This window comes from Ostrinia nubilalis, chromosome 3 (assembly GCF_963855985.1).
Source record: "Ostrinia nubilalis chromosome 3, ilOstNubi1.1, whole genome shotgun sequence".
Classification (NCBI taxonomy): Eukaryota; Metazoa; Arthropoda; class Insecta; order Lepidoptera; family Crambidae; genus Ostrinia; species Ostrinia nubilalis.
The window spans coordinates 2,794,456-2,813,161 of NC_087090.1; the positions used below are offsets into that span (position 1 = coordinate 2,794,456).

Here is an 18,706-nt window from a genome sequence, read left to right on the forward strand (position 1 = left end):
ATTTTAGTAAAGTGCCATTCTCTATTTGTATAAATAATAATTAATTTTCAACTAACTTTTGGAAAATATTTTTGCCACATAGTTTTTTTTTTTTTTTTCAAAAAAAATTTTATTAAGCTACCTTCTTCGAGGAAGTTTTTTTTTTTAAATTATGGTTATACTGTGGTTATACCAAGGTTCTCAGTCGTAGGACTTAGGATTTTTTTTTCTGGGTAGGTAGGTACTTTGCTTTGGTAACTAACTTGAGTTTAGTTTTTAGATTTTTTTTTGACACAATCGTATTGTGTAATGTTTTTCTGTTGGGAATTTGATGGATTCTTTTATAGCAAAAAAAATTTTTTTTTGGACACAATCGTATTGTGTAGTTTTTCTGTTGGGAATTTGATAGATTCTTTTATAGCAAAAATTTTTTTTTGGACACAATCGAGTTGTCGGGTATCTGCTACAGTTTTGCCTCGGTGCTTTATCTGTAACTTACAGTTCAGATATATTTTTTTTCCAGAGATTTTATCTCTGTGTTTTTGTTTTGTTTTGTTTGAGTGCTATGTATCTCCTATATACATGCCTCGTTTGTTTTGTCTTTTCCAGGGATGACATCATGTGCTTTTATGCACTATTCCCTGTGTTTTGTGTTTTGTTGCGATGACGTCCAATTTATATTGTGGCCAGCGACATTTTTGTTCTGTGGTTTTTTAACCCAGACATTTTTTCTAGGGACGACATGTGTTGAAATATACACTTTCCCTAGGGCCCACTGGATGGCTATTCCAGAAAATATGTTAGTAATGGCCGAAATAGCCTTACAACGTTACTGGGGATTCGAGTACCACTGGTTCACAGTTGGGACTCTATGGGGAATTTTGAATGCAGGTGGCAAGCAGTGTAATTTGAAACTGATGCTTACAGGTATGAAAGAGAGGTTTGAAAGATGATTGTATGTTAGTGTTGGGTTTCATTTATGCTCGGACAGCAGAGATTGTTTTAGGTTTGAAGAACATCAGTCCTGGTAGTTGGTTTTCATCTGGTTTGTGATGCTTAGTGAAAAGTCAGTTTGTTTTGTTCCTGTTATGTCAGCATACCCTACAACTCGTTGTTTGTTTTTTCGATTTTTTGTTTTCAGTTGAAGTTTCTGCTGGAACGTTTTCTTTTTGAGGTCTTTCTGCGTTTAGACACATTTTTTTTCTTTTTCAGTTTGTAGTTCGCTGAGGGCAGCTCAGATTCTTTCTCCGTGCGAATGTCTAGGGGGGAGGGTATTGTAGCGTTGCAGTTTTGGCTGTTTTCACAAATTGATTTTCTTACTGGATATTTGGATTTAGGATACCACTAGCGACATCTATTGGCGTGGTTTAGAATTAATTTGCAATAGATGGTTTGATTTTGCTCAGTTAATCGAAATATATTTTATTGAAACATCTCCTAATGTTTTTGTTTTGATTATTCTATTTTTCAAGTAGAATATTTTCAGTGTTCTGGAAATTGCTTTCATCATGGTTTTATTAGTACAGTATTTACTTTTTCAAACGGCGAAACGAAACGTATCGCGATGTCTATGACAGAGCGGCTGTCAGTGGGGCTGTCAAATGACTTAGGAATTTGTCGATCGTGCGCAACCGCAATTTGATTATTTTCGGGAATGTAATTCCTTTTATTTCAAATCGGGTGGTGCAAAATGCATCCACGATAATTTCTTGATGAATAAATAAAAATAACACACATGAGGTAAGTTCCCGTCGGAGAATTTATTTATTTTTCGTGATTGATATTTTTCGTATTCCAGTACGTGGTTATTTCATGTGATCGTTTCTTTCAGAGATTCCCTAAATTCTATTCGGATGAGGGTATTGGGTTGCTGAGGGCTGCGAGCGAAGCTCAAATTAGTGAACAGCCTTCATGCGGAATTTCATAGATTTCATATTTTACATGTTGATATTTCATATATTTTAATTTCTCTTCATTTCGTATCAAATATTTGTCCTTTCTAAACTGCTGATCTCTTCGCATTTCCTCCTTGTCATCAAACCTCTGTCTCTGCAAGAGTTTGAACGCTTACCTGTCGAAGAGATGCAAGAGCTTCATCTGGCACTGCGCGCTTGAGGCCGTGGAGGACGCTGCTTGGAGCCTAAAAGTGTGCGAGACCCGTTGGACCCCGGAAGAAGAGAGGAACGTTCAGGGTAACGGCTTATAACCGCATGGCTTCCAAGGTACCCACTTTACCATCCTTCAAGTAGGAGTCTTTCCGACCTGACATCGTGCAGTTATCTTAACTATTAGAGTCTTTTAATATTTAGGCTGAGTTTTAAGAAATTTGTAGTGGCAATAATATTCACCAAACCGAACCTAATTAACGACCCTGAATCCCTTGAGGTTGGCACTATCGATTACAGTAGTTATAATATCATAATTGTCAATCGTATAAAATGAGCTTAAGAGACAAAATAAATTGTGTCAATTGAGAGGGAGCTGTTTTATTTACATTTTTTAATTTCATACAAGGAACGGTAACTTATATAAATTTCTGCAAGCCGGACAACCTCTTTTTCACGTGCAGACTATTCACCATCTTCTCCGTCTGCACCGGTGGCGGTTCAATTCCAGTCACCAAGCCGCCAGGAAAAAATCCTTTCTTACAGGCTATAAGGCCCGGTTTGCATCAAAGCGGAGCGGAGACGAGGCGAGAGGAGGGATGTGCGTAGATGTCAGATGTCTGTCAGTTTATTACTGTCTACGAAACGTGTGACGCCTCGGATGTGCGAGGTGCGGGGAGAAGGCACTGGGGGACGAAGCCTTCCTCGCCCCTCTAGTCCACCCGACACATCTCTCATCTCCGCTGTTCTTCGCCTTAGTGGTAACCGGGCTATATTAGCTTGTTTCAACACACTTAAAATACCTAGATACGCAACACACGTACACTATTGCATACGGGTCATAGTAGCTTGGCCTTGTTCCACACACTTCAAACAACATGCATCATGTGTGCACTGCATTCGGATAGTATTCGATTGTCTCTGTTCTAAATACTTAAGAGACATTTCAAATTCACAAAACACTCTTGAAGGCTGATGAACTTGATTTAATCTAAATTTGAAACAATCCCACAGGTCCTCAACCACCCATCATCCGTGGTGTACCACAAAGAAGCCGAGCACGCGGGCCAGCGCTACATCTGCAGCAAGTGCGGCAAGCACTTCAAGCACAAGCAGCTGCTCGCGCGCCACCAGCTCGTGCACTCGCAGCACCGGCCCTTCACCTGCAAGGTCAGTGTGCCACAAGCGAGCGAGCACGCGGGCCACGCTACATCTGCAGCAAGTGCGGCAAGCACTTCAAGCACAAGCAGCTGCTCGCGCGCCACCAGCTCGTGCACTCGCAGCACCGGCCCTTCACCTGCAAGGTCAGTGTGCCACAAGCGAGCGAGCACGCGGGCCACGCTACATCTGCAGCAAGTGCGGCAAGCACTTCAAGCACAAGCAGCTGCTCGCGCGCCACCAGCTCGTGCACTCGCAGCACCGGCCCTTCACCTGCAAGGTCAGTGTGCCACAAGCGAGCGAGCACGCGGGCCACGCTACATCTGCAGCAAGTGCGGCAAGCACTTCAAGCACAAGCAGCTGCTCGCGCGCCACCAGCTCGTGCACTCGCAGCACCGGCCCTTCACCTGCAAGGTCAGTGTGCCACAAGCGAGCGAGCACGCGGGCCACGCTACATCTGCAGCAAGTGCGGCAAGCACTTCAAGCACAAGCAGCTGCTCGCGCGCCACCAGCTCGTGCACTCGCAGCACCGGCCCTTCACCTGCAAGGTCAGTGTGCCACAAGCGAGCGAGCACGCGGGCCACGCTACATCTGCAGCAAGTGCGGCAAGCACTTCAAGCACAAGCAGCTGCTCGCGCGCCACCAGCTCGTGCACTCGCAGCACCGGCCCTTCACCTGCAAGGTCAGTGTGCCACAAGCGAGCGAGCACGCGGGCCACGCTACATCTGCAGCAAGTGCGGCAAGCACTTCAAGCACAAGCAGCTGCTCGCGCGCCACCAGCTCGTGCACTCGCAGCACCGGCCCTTCACCTGCAAGGTCAGTGTGCCACAAGCGAGCGAGCACGCGGGCCACGCTACATCTGCAGCAAGTGCGGCAAGCACTTCAAGCACAAGCAGCTGCTCGCGCGCCACCAGCTCGTGCACTCGCAGCACCGGCCCTTCACCTGCAAGGTCAGTGTGCCACAAGCGAGCGAGCACGCGGGCCACGCTACATCTGCAGCAAGTGCGGCAAGCACTTCAAGCACAAGCAGCTGCTCGCGCGCCACCAGCTCGTGCACTCGCAGCACCGGCCCTTCACCTGCAAGGTCAGTGTGCCACAAGCGAGCGAGCACGCGGGCCACGCTACATCTGCAGCAAGTGCGGCAAGCACTTCAAGCACAAGCAGCTGCTCGCGCGCCACCAGCTCGTGCACTCGCAGCACCGGCCCTTCACCTGCAAGGTCAGTCATGAGTCACAAGGAGCCGCGAATGTCACTTTCGTCACGCAACCGATCTAGGTATTACACAGGTCTATCTTTGAACTGCACAGGTACACCTTTGAACTGCACAGGTCCATCTTTGAACTGCATAGGTCCACCTTTGAACTGCATAGGTCCACCTTTAAACTGCATAGATCCATCTTTGAATTGCACTGGTCCACCTTTGAATTTACGGATCCATTTTTGGACTGCACCGGCCCATCTTTGTAGCACACACGTTCATCTTTGTGTCGCACTCGGTCAGCTATGTATTGCACACACATGGTCATCGGAGTAGGTACCGAGCACGGTCACTATGTACCACACTCTTCCATATTAATGTTACCTTTGTGCGGTTGTTCTGTGCATGGCCACATATGCCGCACATGGTTACGATACAAACGGCCATGTTTATTCCCAATCTTATTCTTGACGGCTTTATACATAACTAGCTTTCCGCCCGCGGCTTCGCCCGCGTGGAATTTTGTCTGTCACAGAAAAACTAAATCGCGCGCGTCCCTGTTTCAAAAACCGGGATAAAAACTATCCTATGTCCTTTCCCGGGACTCAAATTATCTCCATGCCAAATTTCAATCAAAATCGGTTCAATGGTTTCGGCGTGAAAGCAAGACAGATAGACAGACGGAGTTACTTTCGCATTTATAATATTATAGTCTGGTCGCCGAGCACGTAGAATTTTGTCCAATGACCTCAAGCTACCCATCCTTATCGCTCGCACACTCATTGCGGGCGCCCGTCGCACAGACGCGACAGCAATATAATTACGCGCGAGCGATAAGGATGGGTAGTTTGGGTCATTGGACAAAATTCTACGTGCTTAAAGACCGGGCTTTAGTATAGATAATAATTGTTCTCCATTAAATCCCCAGACTTGCAACGCGTCGTTCAAGACGAAGGCGAACCTGCTGAACCACGCGCTCCTCCACTCTGGCGTAAAGCGCTTCTCATGTGAGATCTGCAAGCACAAGTTCGCGCACAAGACCAGCCTCACGCTGCACATGAGATGGCACACTGGTAAGTCTTATTAGTTAGTGAATAAAGTTCCATTTTGCGCGTCAGGAATCAGGATTGCTACAGATAAAGGCAGTCGATATTGTCGCTTCGACAGTATAGATGTCCAACAATGAATGAACGCAGTGTCCCAGCTATGACGTCGTCAGGAGGGCGCTGGATTATTAGTTCTGATATTTGCCACGTTGGACAACCATATAATTATGACATTTACAAGAGAGCGCTACTACCAATACTGAGTTATTAGATTAATGCTGAATTTACACTATGCGGAAATTAGCCGAATCAAGTAAAAAAAACAGAGAGTGGGGATGAAATTCATTCATTTGTCATCCCCACCCCACTGTTTTTTTGACTTGACTTGGCTAATTTCCGCGCAGTGTAAAAGCAGCATTAGATTTTTGCCACTTGACGTTTCAGAATCGTGGGACTAAACCTGTTGAACAAATTTTTTTTCCGATTGGTGGGAAATGCTTTGCTTTTTTTCGCATCGGCCAGTGGGTATGCAACATATGGGGGCAGTTAGTGGGTTATGTGGAGCTCTCCCCACCAGAAGGGCGGGGCCTATCCACTAAAACCCGATGGTGTCCTTCGGGGCCATTGACACGGGCTCCGGCTCCGATTCATCAGAGAGATTCAACAGATGTTACATGACAAAGCCGACCCATACAAATTACCAACTTGTACGGGGCATAATATTCTTTAACATCGATCTGCTCAGCTGAGCCGATTCACGCCTACTAGCTTATGTATGTAACGACCCTCAGATTCTAATAAAAATCGTCATTCCCAGGTCAAAAACCGTACTCGTGCGGCTCCTGCGGCAAGTCGTTCAGCCAAAAGGGCAACTTGTCAGAGCACGAGCGCATCCACACCGGCGAGAAGCCCTATGGATGTACGCTATGCGGGCGCCGCTTCACCACCTCCTCACAGCACCGCCTGCACGCGCGCCGCCACGCCGCCGAGCGGCCCTTCGCCTGCAACCAGTGCGGCAAGCGGTGAGTGGAGCTTAGCTCCCTCCCAGTAGATTGCGTGAGCGCGTCGCAGCATGCGGTAGCTCACCCAAGCTCGTTACAACTCCCAATAGCTCGCGTAAGCACGTTACAACTCCCAATAGCTCGCGTAAGCACGTCTCAGTATCTCACGCGAGTGCGTCGTAACTCTCAGTAGCTCGCGAGAGACCGTTGTAGCTCCTAGTAGCTCGCGTGAGCCCGTCGTAGCTCCCAGTAGCTCGCGCGATGGCGTCGTAGCTCCCAGTAGCTCGTGCGAGTATGTCATAGCTCCCAGTAGCTCGCGCGAGTACGTCGTAGCTCCCAGTAGCTCGCGTGAGTCTGTCATAGCTCCCAGTAGCTCGCGCGAGTGCGTCGTAGCTCCCAGTAACTCGCGCGAGTACATCGTACCTCCCAGTAGTTCGCATGAATATGTCGTAGGACACAGTAGCTCGCGAGTGTTCCACAAGGGTAGAAGCCCTACGGATGCACGCTGTGCGGGCGCCGCTTCACCACCTCCTCACAGCATCGGCTACACGCGCGCCGCCACGCCGCCGAGCGGCCCTTCGCCTGCAACCAGTGCGGCAAGCGGTGAGTGCTGTCTAGTTCGTCTTAACTCTCTCCCAGAAGATTGCAAGAGCGCGCCGTAACTCCCAGTAGCTCGCGTGAGCCCGTCGTAGCTCCCAGTAGCTCGCGAGAGCCCGTCTTAGCTCCCTCCCAGTAGCTCGCGTGAGCCCGTCGTAGCTCCCAGTAGCTCGCGCGAGTGCGTCGTAGCTCCCAATAGTCGCGCGAGTACATCGTAGCTCCCAGTAGTTCGCATAAATATGTCGTAGGTCCCAGTAGCTCACGCGAGTGCATCGTAGCTCCCAGTAGCTCGCGAGAGACCGTCGTAGCTCCCATTAGCTCGCCCGAATGCATCGCAGCTCCCAGTAGCTCACGCGAGTGCATCGTAGCTCCCAGTAGCTCGCGTGAGCCTGTCATAGCTCCCAGTAGCTCACGAGCGCATCCACACCGGCGAGAAGCCCTACGGCTGCACGCTGTGCGGGCGCCGCTTCACCACCTCCTCACAGCATCGGCTGCACGCGCGCCGCCACGCTGCCGAGCGGCCCTTCGCCTGCAACCAGTGCGGCAAGCGGTGAGTGGAGTAGTAGCTCCCAGTAGCTCGCGAGAGCCGTTCGTAACTCCCAGTAGCTCTCGCAAGTGCGTCGTAGCTCTCAGTAGCTCGCGAGAGCTCGTCTTAGCTCTCAGTAGCTCGCGTGAGCCTGTCATAGCTCCCAGTAGCTCACGAGCGCATCATCACCGGCGAGAAGCCCTACGGATGCACGCTGTGCGGCCGCCGCTTCACCACCTCCTCACAGCACCGTCGTAGCTCCCACTAGCTCGCGCGAGTATATCGTGGCTCCCAGTAGTTCGCATGAATACGTCGTAGGTTCCAGTAGCTCACGCGAGTGCATCGTAGCTCCCAGTAGCTCGCGTGAGCGCTTCGTAGCTCTCAGTAGCTCGCGTGAGACCGTCGTAGCTCCCAGTAGCTCTCGCGAGCGCCTCGTACCTCCCAGTAGCTCGCGAGAGCCGGTAGTAGCTCCCAGTAGCTCGCGAGAGACCGTCGTAGCTCTCAGTAGCTCGCGTGAGTGCGTCGTAGCTCCCAGTAGCTCACGAGCGCATCTATACCGGCGAGAAGCCCTACGGATGCACGCTGTGCGGGCGCCGCTTCACCACCTCCTCACAGCATCGGCTGCACGCGCGCCGCCACGCCGCCGAGCGGCCCTTCGCCTGCAACCAGTGCGGCAAGCGGTGAGTGTAGTTTAGTTCGTCTCAACACCCTCCCAGTAGATTGCGTGAGCGCGTCGTAACACCCAGCCCAGTAGTAGCTTGCGCAAGTGCGTCATAGCTTCCAGTAGTTCGCGCGAGCGCTTCGCGGCTTCCGGTAGCTCAACCGAATGCATCATAACTCCCAATAGCTCGCTCGACACGTCATTGCTTCCGGGTGTGTCGTATCTCTTATTAGTTCGTGTGAGTTAGAGCTGGTAGCTCAGTATCGACCACGAGGACGCTGTAGCTCCCGGTAGCTCGCGCGATCTGTTATATCCGGTATTTGCATCCCTTATTGCTGCCCTGGCCGCCCATCCCGCCATGTCAGCAGTTTGGGATCCAAAGCCATGTCTCTCAGCCTTTCGAGTAGTCAGTCCGTGCTCAGATCCCATAGTCGGCGGTTGCTCCCGGATAATTAATCCGAATTCAAGTTCTAATTAAAAGAAGTTTTTTTTAAAAAGCTAATTTCAATTCCCCGCGTAACATTTTGGTGGCAGCGGTGGGATCCGGAAATCTCCAGTGCCCAAGCACCGCCCCACGGACTCGCTCCGGATTCCTATCCTGAAATAAATAAAAACGTTATCCTTGAAAACTTACCTTGTGCCAGTGAATGTGACAAGTGTAACAAAAAACTTACCGTGATATCGTCGAAGTGCCGTGCTACAAGTCCTACCTAGAACCTTCAGAAGATCGTTTTGTGCTCAAAGAAGAATCCAACTGCATCGTGACCCGTGAACCGCAACCCTTTACCTGTTCTACGAAGTTCTCCAAGCTCCAAGCTGCAAAAGAAAATCCTAGTGAAACTTACCTTTTTCCGTCGTGCTCCGCCGTGACTGCTCGCCGTGTCCTTGAACCTGCAAATAAAAATCCAAGCCATCACTCAAGTTATTCGAAGACCCGTGACCTCGAGCCGCAGTGCGCTTATCGCTCAGGAATGTTCCCGGTCGCCGCCGTCGTGTTCTTATCGGTCGCCCACGCAGTCTTCATACTGTAAGTCTTTGGTCATTGTCTAGACTAAGTTTAAATCAGAGTTCAGTTCTTTTTATTGATAAATTTATTTTGTTAGACGTATTATAAATTGTTTACTGTAAATGTCACCCGATATTTAACAGCTGCATCTGCATTTCTTGAGTTCGTGTTTTAAATTAATTATGCGTAAAGGCTCAAAACCCGAAGACGAAAAACTTACTATCGAGATTCCTGATACGGAACCTACTTTAAGTAGTTCAGACGTGAAATCGCCACTGGTTTCCCCTCGCGTGACAAGAAAAACAGCTGCAGCTCTCGCAATCACAATGTCCGAACTAGAGTTAAACATACTCTTCAAATTTATCAAACCCTATGACGGAAGTAGAGAAACTCTTAATTCATTCCTTGTTAATTGTGACAATGCTTTCGGGCTCGCGTCGGACGCACAAAAATCCATTCTGTTTAAATTTATCCTAAGTCAGCTGCATGGTAAAGCAGAGATTGCCTGCTCAATAAAAGAATTCACATCTTGGGACCAACTGAAAGAGTTTTTAAAGACTCAGTTTAGTGAACGAAAACACTATTCCCATCTATTAACGGAATTACAAGAGAACAAACAAGGTCCTCAGGACACTGTTAGCCAGTATGCCCTCCGCACCGAGACCTGCCTCTCACAACTTTTGACCGAAATATCGTTGTCCAACATCAAGGCCAAGGAATTAGCCGGCCGCACCGCGGCTATGGAAGACCTTGCCCTGCACCACTTTGTAATGGGACTTCATCCCCGAATCTCCAATATCATTAGATGCAAATCCCCTAAATCACTAAATGAGGCCATCAATTACGCTATTTCAGAAGAGCGTATACAACAAACGCTGTACAGGCGTCCACAATCGGATCAAAAGCCAAACAATAATAATACTAATAACAGGTTTAGGGCTGGGCCTTCCAAACCAAATCAAAATTCATCTTTTTCCTCACAAAGACCTTCCAACCCCTCATCACAAGGGGCCTCCAACGTTGTCTGTCGTTATTGCAAAATACCTGGTCACGACATCTCGGTGTGCAGGAAACGCGAATATAATAATAACCGTTTCAAGGTCCATCAGAACCCCACTCATAACACTCATCAATCCCCACGTGTGAATTTTCTCGAACAACCTGAAGAGGAGGATGGCCATGACGAAGCCACCTCCTTGGTTGAGCCTTTAAACGAATAGTGGGCTCGCGGCGGTGTCTCGCGAGACCCAGTCTCACAAATCCAATCCAGCCATATGCATCGAATGACACCGTTTCCAAATCCAGGGACCACACGGGTAACCAGCCCCAAAAAAGCGCCCTATCTTCCAAATCCAGGGACCACACGGGTAACCAGCCCCCAACAAGCGCCCTATCTTCCAAATCCAGGGACCACACGGGTAACCAGCCCCCAACAAGCGCCCTATCTTCCAAATCCAGGGACCACTCGGGTAACCAGCCCCCAACAAGCGCCCTATCCTCTAAATCCAGGGACCACTCGGGTAACCAGCCCCCAACAAGCGCCCTATCCTCTAAATCCAGGGACCACTCGGGTAACCAGCCCCCAACAAGCGCCCTATCCTCTAAATCCAGGGACCACTCGGGTAACCAGCCCCCAACAAGCGCCCTATCCTCTAAATCCAGGTACCACTCGGGTAACCAGCCCCAAACTAACGATCAAATCATTTCATCAACAAATCCTGTTAATTACAAAAATCCTAAAATCCCTATCGTATCCACAGAAATCAGTAAAGTATACGAAGTAAACATAGACACAACTAAAAGATTGTTACCGCATGTGCTACTAGATTCACAAGCCTCAGACATCCCATTATCCTTGTTGGTCGACTCCGGTTCTGCTATATGTTTAGTAAAAGATTCCAGTATACGAAAGAATCTTAAACTCGTCAAAGAATCAATTAAACTCAAGGGTATAGATTCCCACGATGAACCAACCCAGACTGAAGGTCATTTTCAACTCAAACTAAATGTAACAGATAATAAATCCTTGTCATTCAAATTCCATGTTGTTAAAAACATAAATTTGCCCTATGATGGCATCATAGGTTCAGATTTTCTCACCACCTTTGGTTGCAAAATCGATTATACTCATGATATATTAAAAGTAGGCAAATTCGACATAAAATTACACTTTTCAGAGCCCTTTTATGTTATTCCACCTCGCACAGAAGCAGTCATAGAGTGTTCAATCCAGAAAACCAACCTCAAGGAGGGTATTATCATAGACCAACATCTGTCCGATGATATTCTGATATCCAATTGTATTGTTAAAATAAAAGACAATAACCGTGTCAATCTAACTATTGCCAATACTTCAGAGACCTTCGCGAATGTCAAAACTAACCTTAATCTTCATGTGGAACCATTACACACCTCTGCATACCCAGTTAACACAAGCATACAAACCACATCCAAGCGAACAGAACAAGTCCTTAACTCACTCAGAACATCTCATCTGAACCAAGAAGAGAGAGATGCTCTCATAGACATCTGCTCACAATACTCTGATATCTTTCATCTGCCCGATGACCAGCTTACATTTACGTCTGCCCTCAGTCACCAAATCAAAACAAACAGCGACATCCCCATTCATACCAAGTCGTACAGATTCCCAGAATACCACAAAAAGGAAGTGGAGACTCAGATTGGTAAAATGCTTGACCAGGGAATCATTGAACCTTCATCTTCCCCTTGGAGTTCACCGATTTGGGTAGTGCCCAAAAAGATGGACTCCCTAGGGCAACGCAAATGGCGAATCGTTATTGATTACCGGAAGCTTAACGACATAACAGTTGGCGAAACTTACCCAATCCCTCAAATATCCGAAATCCTCGACCAGCTGGGAAACAGTAAATATTTCACCACATTAGATCTCACTTCCGGATTTCATCAAATCCTTATCTCCCCAGAGGACGCCCCTAAAACCGCCTTTTCTGTCCCTCAAGGACATTACCAATTCAACAGAATGCCTTTTGGATTGAAAAACGCACCATCCACCTTCCAGAAATTGATGAATAACTGTCTTTCCGGTCTCCAAGGCACGCGATGCTTTGTTTATTTAGACGATATCGTCGTTTACTCTCCAGATCTACCTACGCAAATTAATAACCTCAAAATTGTCTTTGACAGAATCCGCAATTTCAATCTGAAACTTCAACCAGATAAGTGCGAGTTTCTCCGAAAGGAAGTGGCTTATCTTGGCCACATCATTAGCGAAAATGGCGTTAAACCTAATCCCGACAAGACCAAAGCAGTGACAGAATTCCCAACACCCCAATCTCCGAAAGATGTAAAATCTTTCCTTGGTCTTGTCTCGTACTATAGAAGATTCATACCTGACTTTGCAAGACTAGCCAAACCCCTGACTTCTCTCCTAAAAAAGGACACGACATTTAAATGGCAGAATGAACAACAACTAGCTTTTGAGTCCTTGAAGAATAAACTTGTCTCTGCCCCTATTCTAGCCTACCCAGATTTTACACGACCCTTCCTTCTGACGTGTGATGCTTCAAATTACGCAATATCCGCAATACTATCACAAGGTCCTGTAGGACAAGATCGTCCTATTGCTTACGCGTCACGCACCCTCAATAAAGCGGAGTGCAATTATAGTGTAACCGAAAAAGAGTGCCTTGCCGTAATTTTCGGTACCAAGGTCTTTAGACCTTACCTGTACGGTTACCACTTTACCGTTCTCACAGATCACAAACCACTAGAATGGTTATTTAAATGCAAAGATCCAGGATCGCGACTTATCCGTTGGCGTCTAAAATTAGAGGAATTCGAATACGACATTAAATACAAAAAAGGAAAGATTAACACCAATGCAGACGCCCTTTCGCGATTCCCTGTTAACCCAGTCCAACCTGAAAATGCCCCTGCTTCTACTTCCAATGGCGAAGAACCTGCCCAAGAACTGGATCAAGACCTAATGGACTTGTTGGTATCTCCTCCATCATTCGACCCTGATGAAATAGATCTATCAGACCTCCTCGACCTGAATGAAGAGATCCTACCCCTACCTGAAATAGTTCCACCATCTCCAAATACTCGCGATCCAAACGAGGATTCCACACCATTACCCCAACCTGGAATAAGCCCACCTAATAATAACCCCGATGTACCCGAAAACGATACCGAACAACCAGCGACTCCTGACACTCAAACTATCGTTGTACCGACACCACCCACAAATGGTTGCTTAGATTTACCCGACGACGACTATCCTGCCTTCTTAAAGGCTATAGAAAAAAGAGATAAGCATCTCAATACCCTTATCCAAGAACATAACGAGAGCATAACTAAATCTGATTGCAAAATCATTATCCTACCTACCTCTATAGATCTTGATGAATCTAATCCCTTTATACAGGATATTCTCGATAGAATACCCAACAGGTCTGAAATTATAGGAAAAGAGAGAACAGTCAACTCTTTTATCACATTCACATTCGAAAACAAATCGTATTACCTGCTCTTTTTCAAAGTTTATCATTTCGATAAATCAACCTACAAAGACTTATACGAGAGTCTCAGCAAACGAGCTCATCGTTAACCTCGACGCGCAGAACACCCCAGAAATTGCAATAACAGAATTCAAGAATCCATTTGATACTCACCAATTTACCAAAATCTATAACATGCTCCTTTACCTGTTTTATAATACTGGTATTAACATCCACATATACAAAGACAAAATAGCTTACCCATCACTTTCGGAAATTCCTAAAATCCTCAAAGAAAACCATGATGTTCCAATTGCCGGACATCTTGGCATGAACCGTATGCTTAACCGAATCAAAGAAAACTTTTATTGGAAAAACATGCGTAGCGACATCGAATCATATGTAAAAAAGTGCCCTCTGTGCCAGGCCAATAAGGCTCTCAGACAAACAAACCGTGCCCCAATGCAAATCACTAGCACATCCACCGAACCAGGTCAACGAATATCCCTAGATATTGTTGGGCCGTTACCCGAAGCTGGACCTGCAAAATTAAAATACATTCTGACTATTCAAGACGATCTCACTAAATTCTCCTCCGCATATCCCATTCGCAGCACTACGGCCGAAGAAACGAGCGAGTGCCTTCTTCACTACATATCAATATTCGGAATCCCCAAAACAATTCTAACAGATCAAGGGACCAACTTTACATCGGACCTGTTTAAAAAGACTTGCGAATTTCTCAAAATAAAAAACCTTTGGGCCTCGCCATACCATCCGCAAACCCAGGGTGCCCTGGAACGGAGTCATTCAACCCTCAAAGAATACCTTAGATCGTTTACTAACGAGGAGCAGACAAACTGGCCCCGTTATACCTATACAGCCATGCTTACTTATAATACAACTGTTCATTCAACAACTCACTTCACACCTTACGAACTGATGTTCGGAAAGAAACCAGTAATTCCGAATTCTATCTACGAAGAATCGTCGGGAGCCACATACCCTGAATATGTTCGGATGCTCCAAAATAGACTGAAGTACTCACGAGAGAAAGCTTTAGATTACATAAGGCAATCCAAAGAGTCCTCCAAATCCCATTATGACACTCGTACTCGTCCAAGGTCATACAAAATTGGCGACTACGTTTATGTTAAAAACCACTTGAGAATGCGTAAAGCTCTTTCGCCCCTCTGGAAGGGACCCTATAAAGTAGTAAAAATAAATGGTAACAACACACTTACCTTACTCATCAACCGACGCCACGTCACTCATCACTTCGATCAGGTGAAGTTGGCCGACGTCGAAGTAAACCTGTAAATAAATATAATATATTATATTATGTCTTAGAATTAACGTAAATACTTACCTCGAATTCACGTCATATTCGTGCGACAATGTATCCATATAACCTGAAAACAAAAAAAAATTATATACTTAAATAAAAAAAAAAAAAAAAAAATTATATACTTAAAATAAAAAAAAAAATTATTATATACTTAAATAAAAAAAAATAATAAAAAAATATTATATACTTAAATAAAAATAAAAAAAAAATATTATATACTTAAATAAAAAAAAAATATAATATAGATAAAATAGTTACTTACTCTTAGGTTATTAATAATTGTAAAATTATTATTTGCAGTTCAGCTCAAGGTCAATCTCACCAAGATTTCATCCAGCCGATTACCTCAAGTTCAGGCGTCTACTATGATTACCTAGGCAGACTTAAGATAAATAATGGACAGCTGAAAATTGTAATACCGGTAGATATCGCGCATTTTAGGCCACACATGCAAAATATCGAAACTGTTTTCGAAACAACGAAACGATTATGTAATCAAACCCGAATTATAGAAATTGATGCAGAGTGCCGCAACTCATTGCAACAACTCATTATCAGCCCAATTGCAAGAAATGAAAAGAGAGTATGCGTCCATCTCTCACCTAGTAGACAATAGAACCAAACGTAGTGCATGGATAGGAGGTATAGGGACACTTTTGAAACAGATCTTCGGCTCCTTAGACGAAGATGATGGTTTGAGGTACGATGAAGCAATAGCATCATTGCAAAACAACGAAAAGAAGTTAGCCTCGCTTATGAAAGAGAATATCCTGATCACCAGTTCTACTTTAAAATATTATAATAACACCCTACATAAGATAAAAAGCAATGAAGCTAGCCTTGCTGAAGCTATCGACAAGCTCTCTACAAATATAAAAAACATAACTGAAATCACTAATGGACTACAAATACGCGCTAGTGTAAATGAAATACTTAGTATCCTAGAAACGTCAATACTTACCTTGTCATTCCAGCTTGAAGACATAACTAATGCCATTCTATTCAGCAGTCAAAACATCCTACACCCCGCGATAATAACACCAAGTCAATTACATCAAGAGCTTGCCGATAACTACAGGCATTTGCCTAGCGACCTTGAACTGCCTGTAACATTAGACATTAATTCTGTATATCTTATTTTTAACATTTCTAAGTTAGTATGTTATTACTTTAAGGATAAGATCATATTTGTGTTGCAAGTACCGTTAGTTAACACTAAAGAATATGTATTATTTCATACTATTGCACTTCCTACACCATATGAACCCAAGGAACCGAACTCTTTTAGCCTGATCATACCTGATCATAAATACATTGCAATGACCAAAGACAAATCTCATTATTGTACTTTTGACAACCTGAAAATCTGCAAATCCGTAGGCTCAGAAGACTTTGTATGTAATATCGAAAACCTGTATTCCACAGAGGCAAGGACGACCTGCCAAAGTGAATTATTAGCGAAAGTAATTAATAAAAAACCAGTACAGTGTGAATCTAAAATTATATTTGGAAAATTGGACATTTGGAAACCATTGTCAAATAACAAGTGGATCTTTATACAATCAGAACCTAACAAGATTTCAATAGACTGTCATAATGCAGAATTATATGAAACAAGTATTATTGGTACAGGCTTAGTCAGTATCCCCAAGGATTGCATTGGCTATTGTAAAAGCACGACGCTAATTCCAAAATACAATGTTTTAAATATCACATCACCAATCAATCACGTGCCAGATTTTAATTTGATCAACGATACTTGTTGTAACAAAAATAAATTAAATGATGTAAGGAATAATGTGTCCCCTATCCACCTACATGACATAGATTTAGACGATTTTAATTCCGAAAACAAAAATAAAATAAAATCTCTTCTAGACGACTTAAAAAGCATCGAACATCCGCCAAATCCACATATTGTTAAATATGGGACACACTATTCCATTATCATAATCCTAATGTTTATTGCTATAATTGCTACATTATGTTATTGTACCGCTAAGCGACTATTTTGTAAATCCGGAAGCAATCGTCCCTTTAAATTTAAAATCAACCTAAATAGACCTTCATCCCAAACACCCCCCGAAACACTAGACAGTACAGACAGACAGGACCCTAACAATTTTGATATAGAAATGACCAGCCCTGTTGCCCCGCTCAGAACCAAAATTTAACAGAGACTTGGAGTCTTCAACCCCAAGTCTCCTCTAGAAGGGGGAGGTGTTATATCCGGTATTTGCATCCCTTATTGCTGCCCTGGCCGCCCATCCCGCCATGTCAGCAGTTTGGGATCCAAAGCCATGTCTCTCAGCCTTTCGAGTAGTCAGTCCGTGCTCAGATCCCATAGTCGGCGGTTGCTCCCGGATAATTAATCCGAATTCAAGTTCTAATTAAAAGAAGTTTTTTTTAAAAAGCTAATTTCAATTCCCCGCGTAACAGATCGTATCGTAGTTCCCACTTGCTCTCTCGATCATATTGTAGCTCCCAGTAGTTCTCGCGAGTGTATTATAGCTCCCAGTAGCTTGCGCGAGCGCGAGTCAGCTCCCTATCTAAATCTCGAGGCCTACTAACCATCTACACGCTAATGTCTGGCAGAATCCCGGCCAGCATAAGCAGCGCGAGGTAGCTCCCAGTAAATCTCGAGGATTTCTAATTAACCCATCTACATACCTGTAATGGAGGTCATATACGCATCATGTGTTAAACCATGTTAAAATGTATGAACTTTATTATGTATGTGACTTTGTTGGTGTACCTAATAAATAAATATACACTCGACATCAAATAAATCGCACCTCCCGCAACAAGCATTTTCAAACGTATGCATCCCCACTTCCCACCAATATTGGCACCATTTAAAAGCCTAGTTCTAACCTTCGTTTCATTAAAGGAAAGGTTTTTGCCTCAAAAATGTGTCTTTAGAAGGATCCAGAGTTACTTCTTAAAAAAATAGGTAGTTACGCTAAAGCCAACTTTTATGGCTATAAAACTGTTAAGTTGGGATTAATCGCTATCCATCTGTTAAAGAGGACACGTAAGATCATTATTTGGTTTTATAACCATAAAAAATGGTCTAATTGATCCCATAGGTGGGCCCAAAGTGAGGTATTTTTTCAAGTCACATTTATGGTATATGTTAATCATTTATTAAGAAATGAAATGTGTTTTTCTTTAAGGATATTTATTGGGCTTTCAAATAACACCATTATTATTGGGGCACCATGATTGTGTCAGTAGAAAATCGTTAAAGTTCGCGTCGCGGAAGGTGCGGTTTATTTGATGTTGAGTATATATCGCAGGTTCCTCTCCCGGGCCGCGTACGCAGCGCACGCGCGGCGTGAAGCGGGCGCACGGGCACACCGCTGCGGCTGGTGCGGGCGCGGCTTCGCGGAGCGCTGGGCGCTGCTCAAGCACGCGCGCCGCCACACGGGCGAGCGGCCCTTCCGCTGCCCGCACTGCCCGCGCACCTTCGCCGACTGCTCCAACATGAACAAGCACCGCAAGGTAACTGCTCCAACATGAACAAGCACCGCAAGGTAACTGCTGCTCAAGCACGCGCGCCGCCACACGGGCGAGCGGCCCTTCCGCTGCCCGCAC

At 45.4% G+C, this 18,706-nt stretch overlaps 1 protein-coding gene across 1 annotated transcript; it reads left to right on the forward strand.

The window, feature by feature from the left end:
* The first annotated feature begins 2,700 nt into the window (after positions 1-2,700).
* LOC135088121 (zinc finger protein 11-like) lies at positions 2,701-18,661 on the forward strand. The gene is made up of 9 exons (XM_063983004.1): positions 2,701-2,706; positions 3,099-4,460; positions 5,369-5,513; positions 6,304-6,508; positions 6,681-7,090; positions 7,493-7,634; positions 7,879-8,071; positions 8,139-8,290; positions 18,409-18,661. The coding sequence occupies exons 1-9, from the start codon at positions 2,701-2,703 to the stop codon at positions 18,629-18,631; spliced, it is 2,838 nt and encodes a 945-aa protein (XP_063839074.1). The 3' UTR covers positions 18,632-18,661.
* The last annotated feature ends 45 nt before the right edge of the window (positions 18,662-18,706 follow it).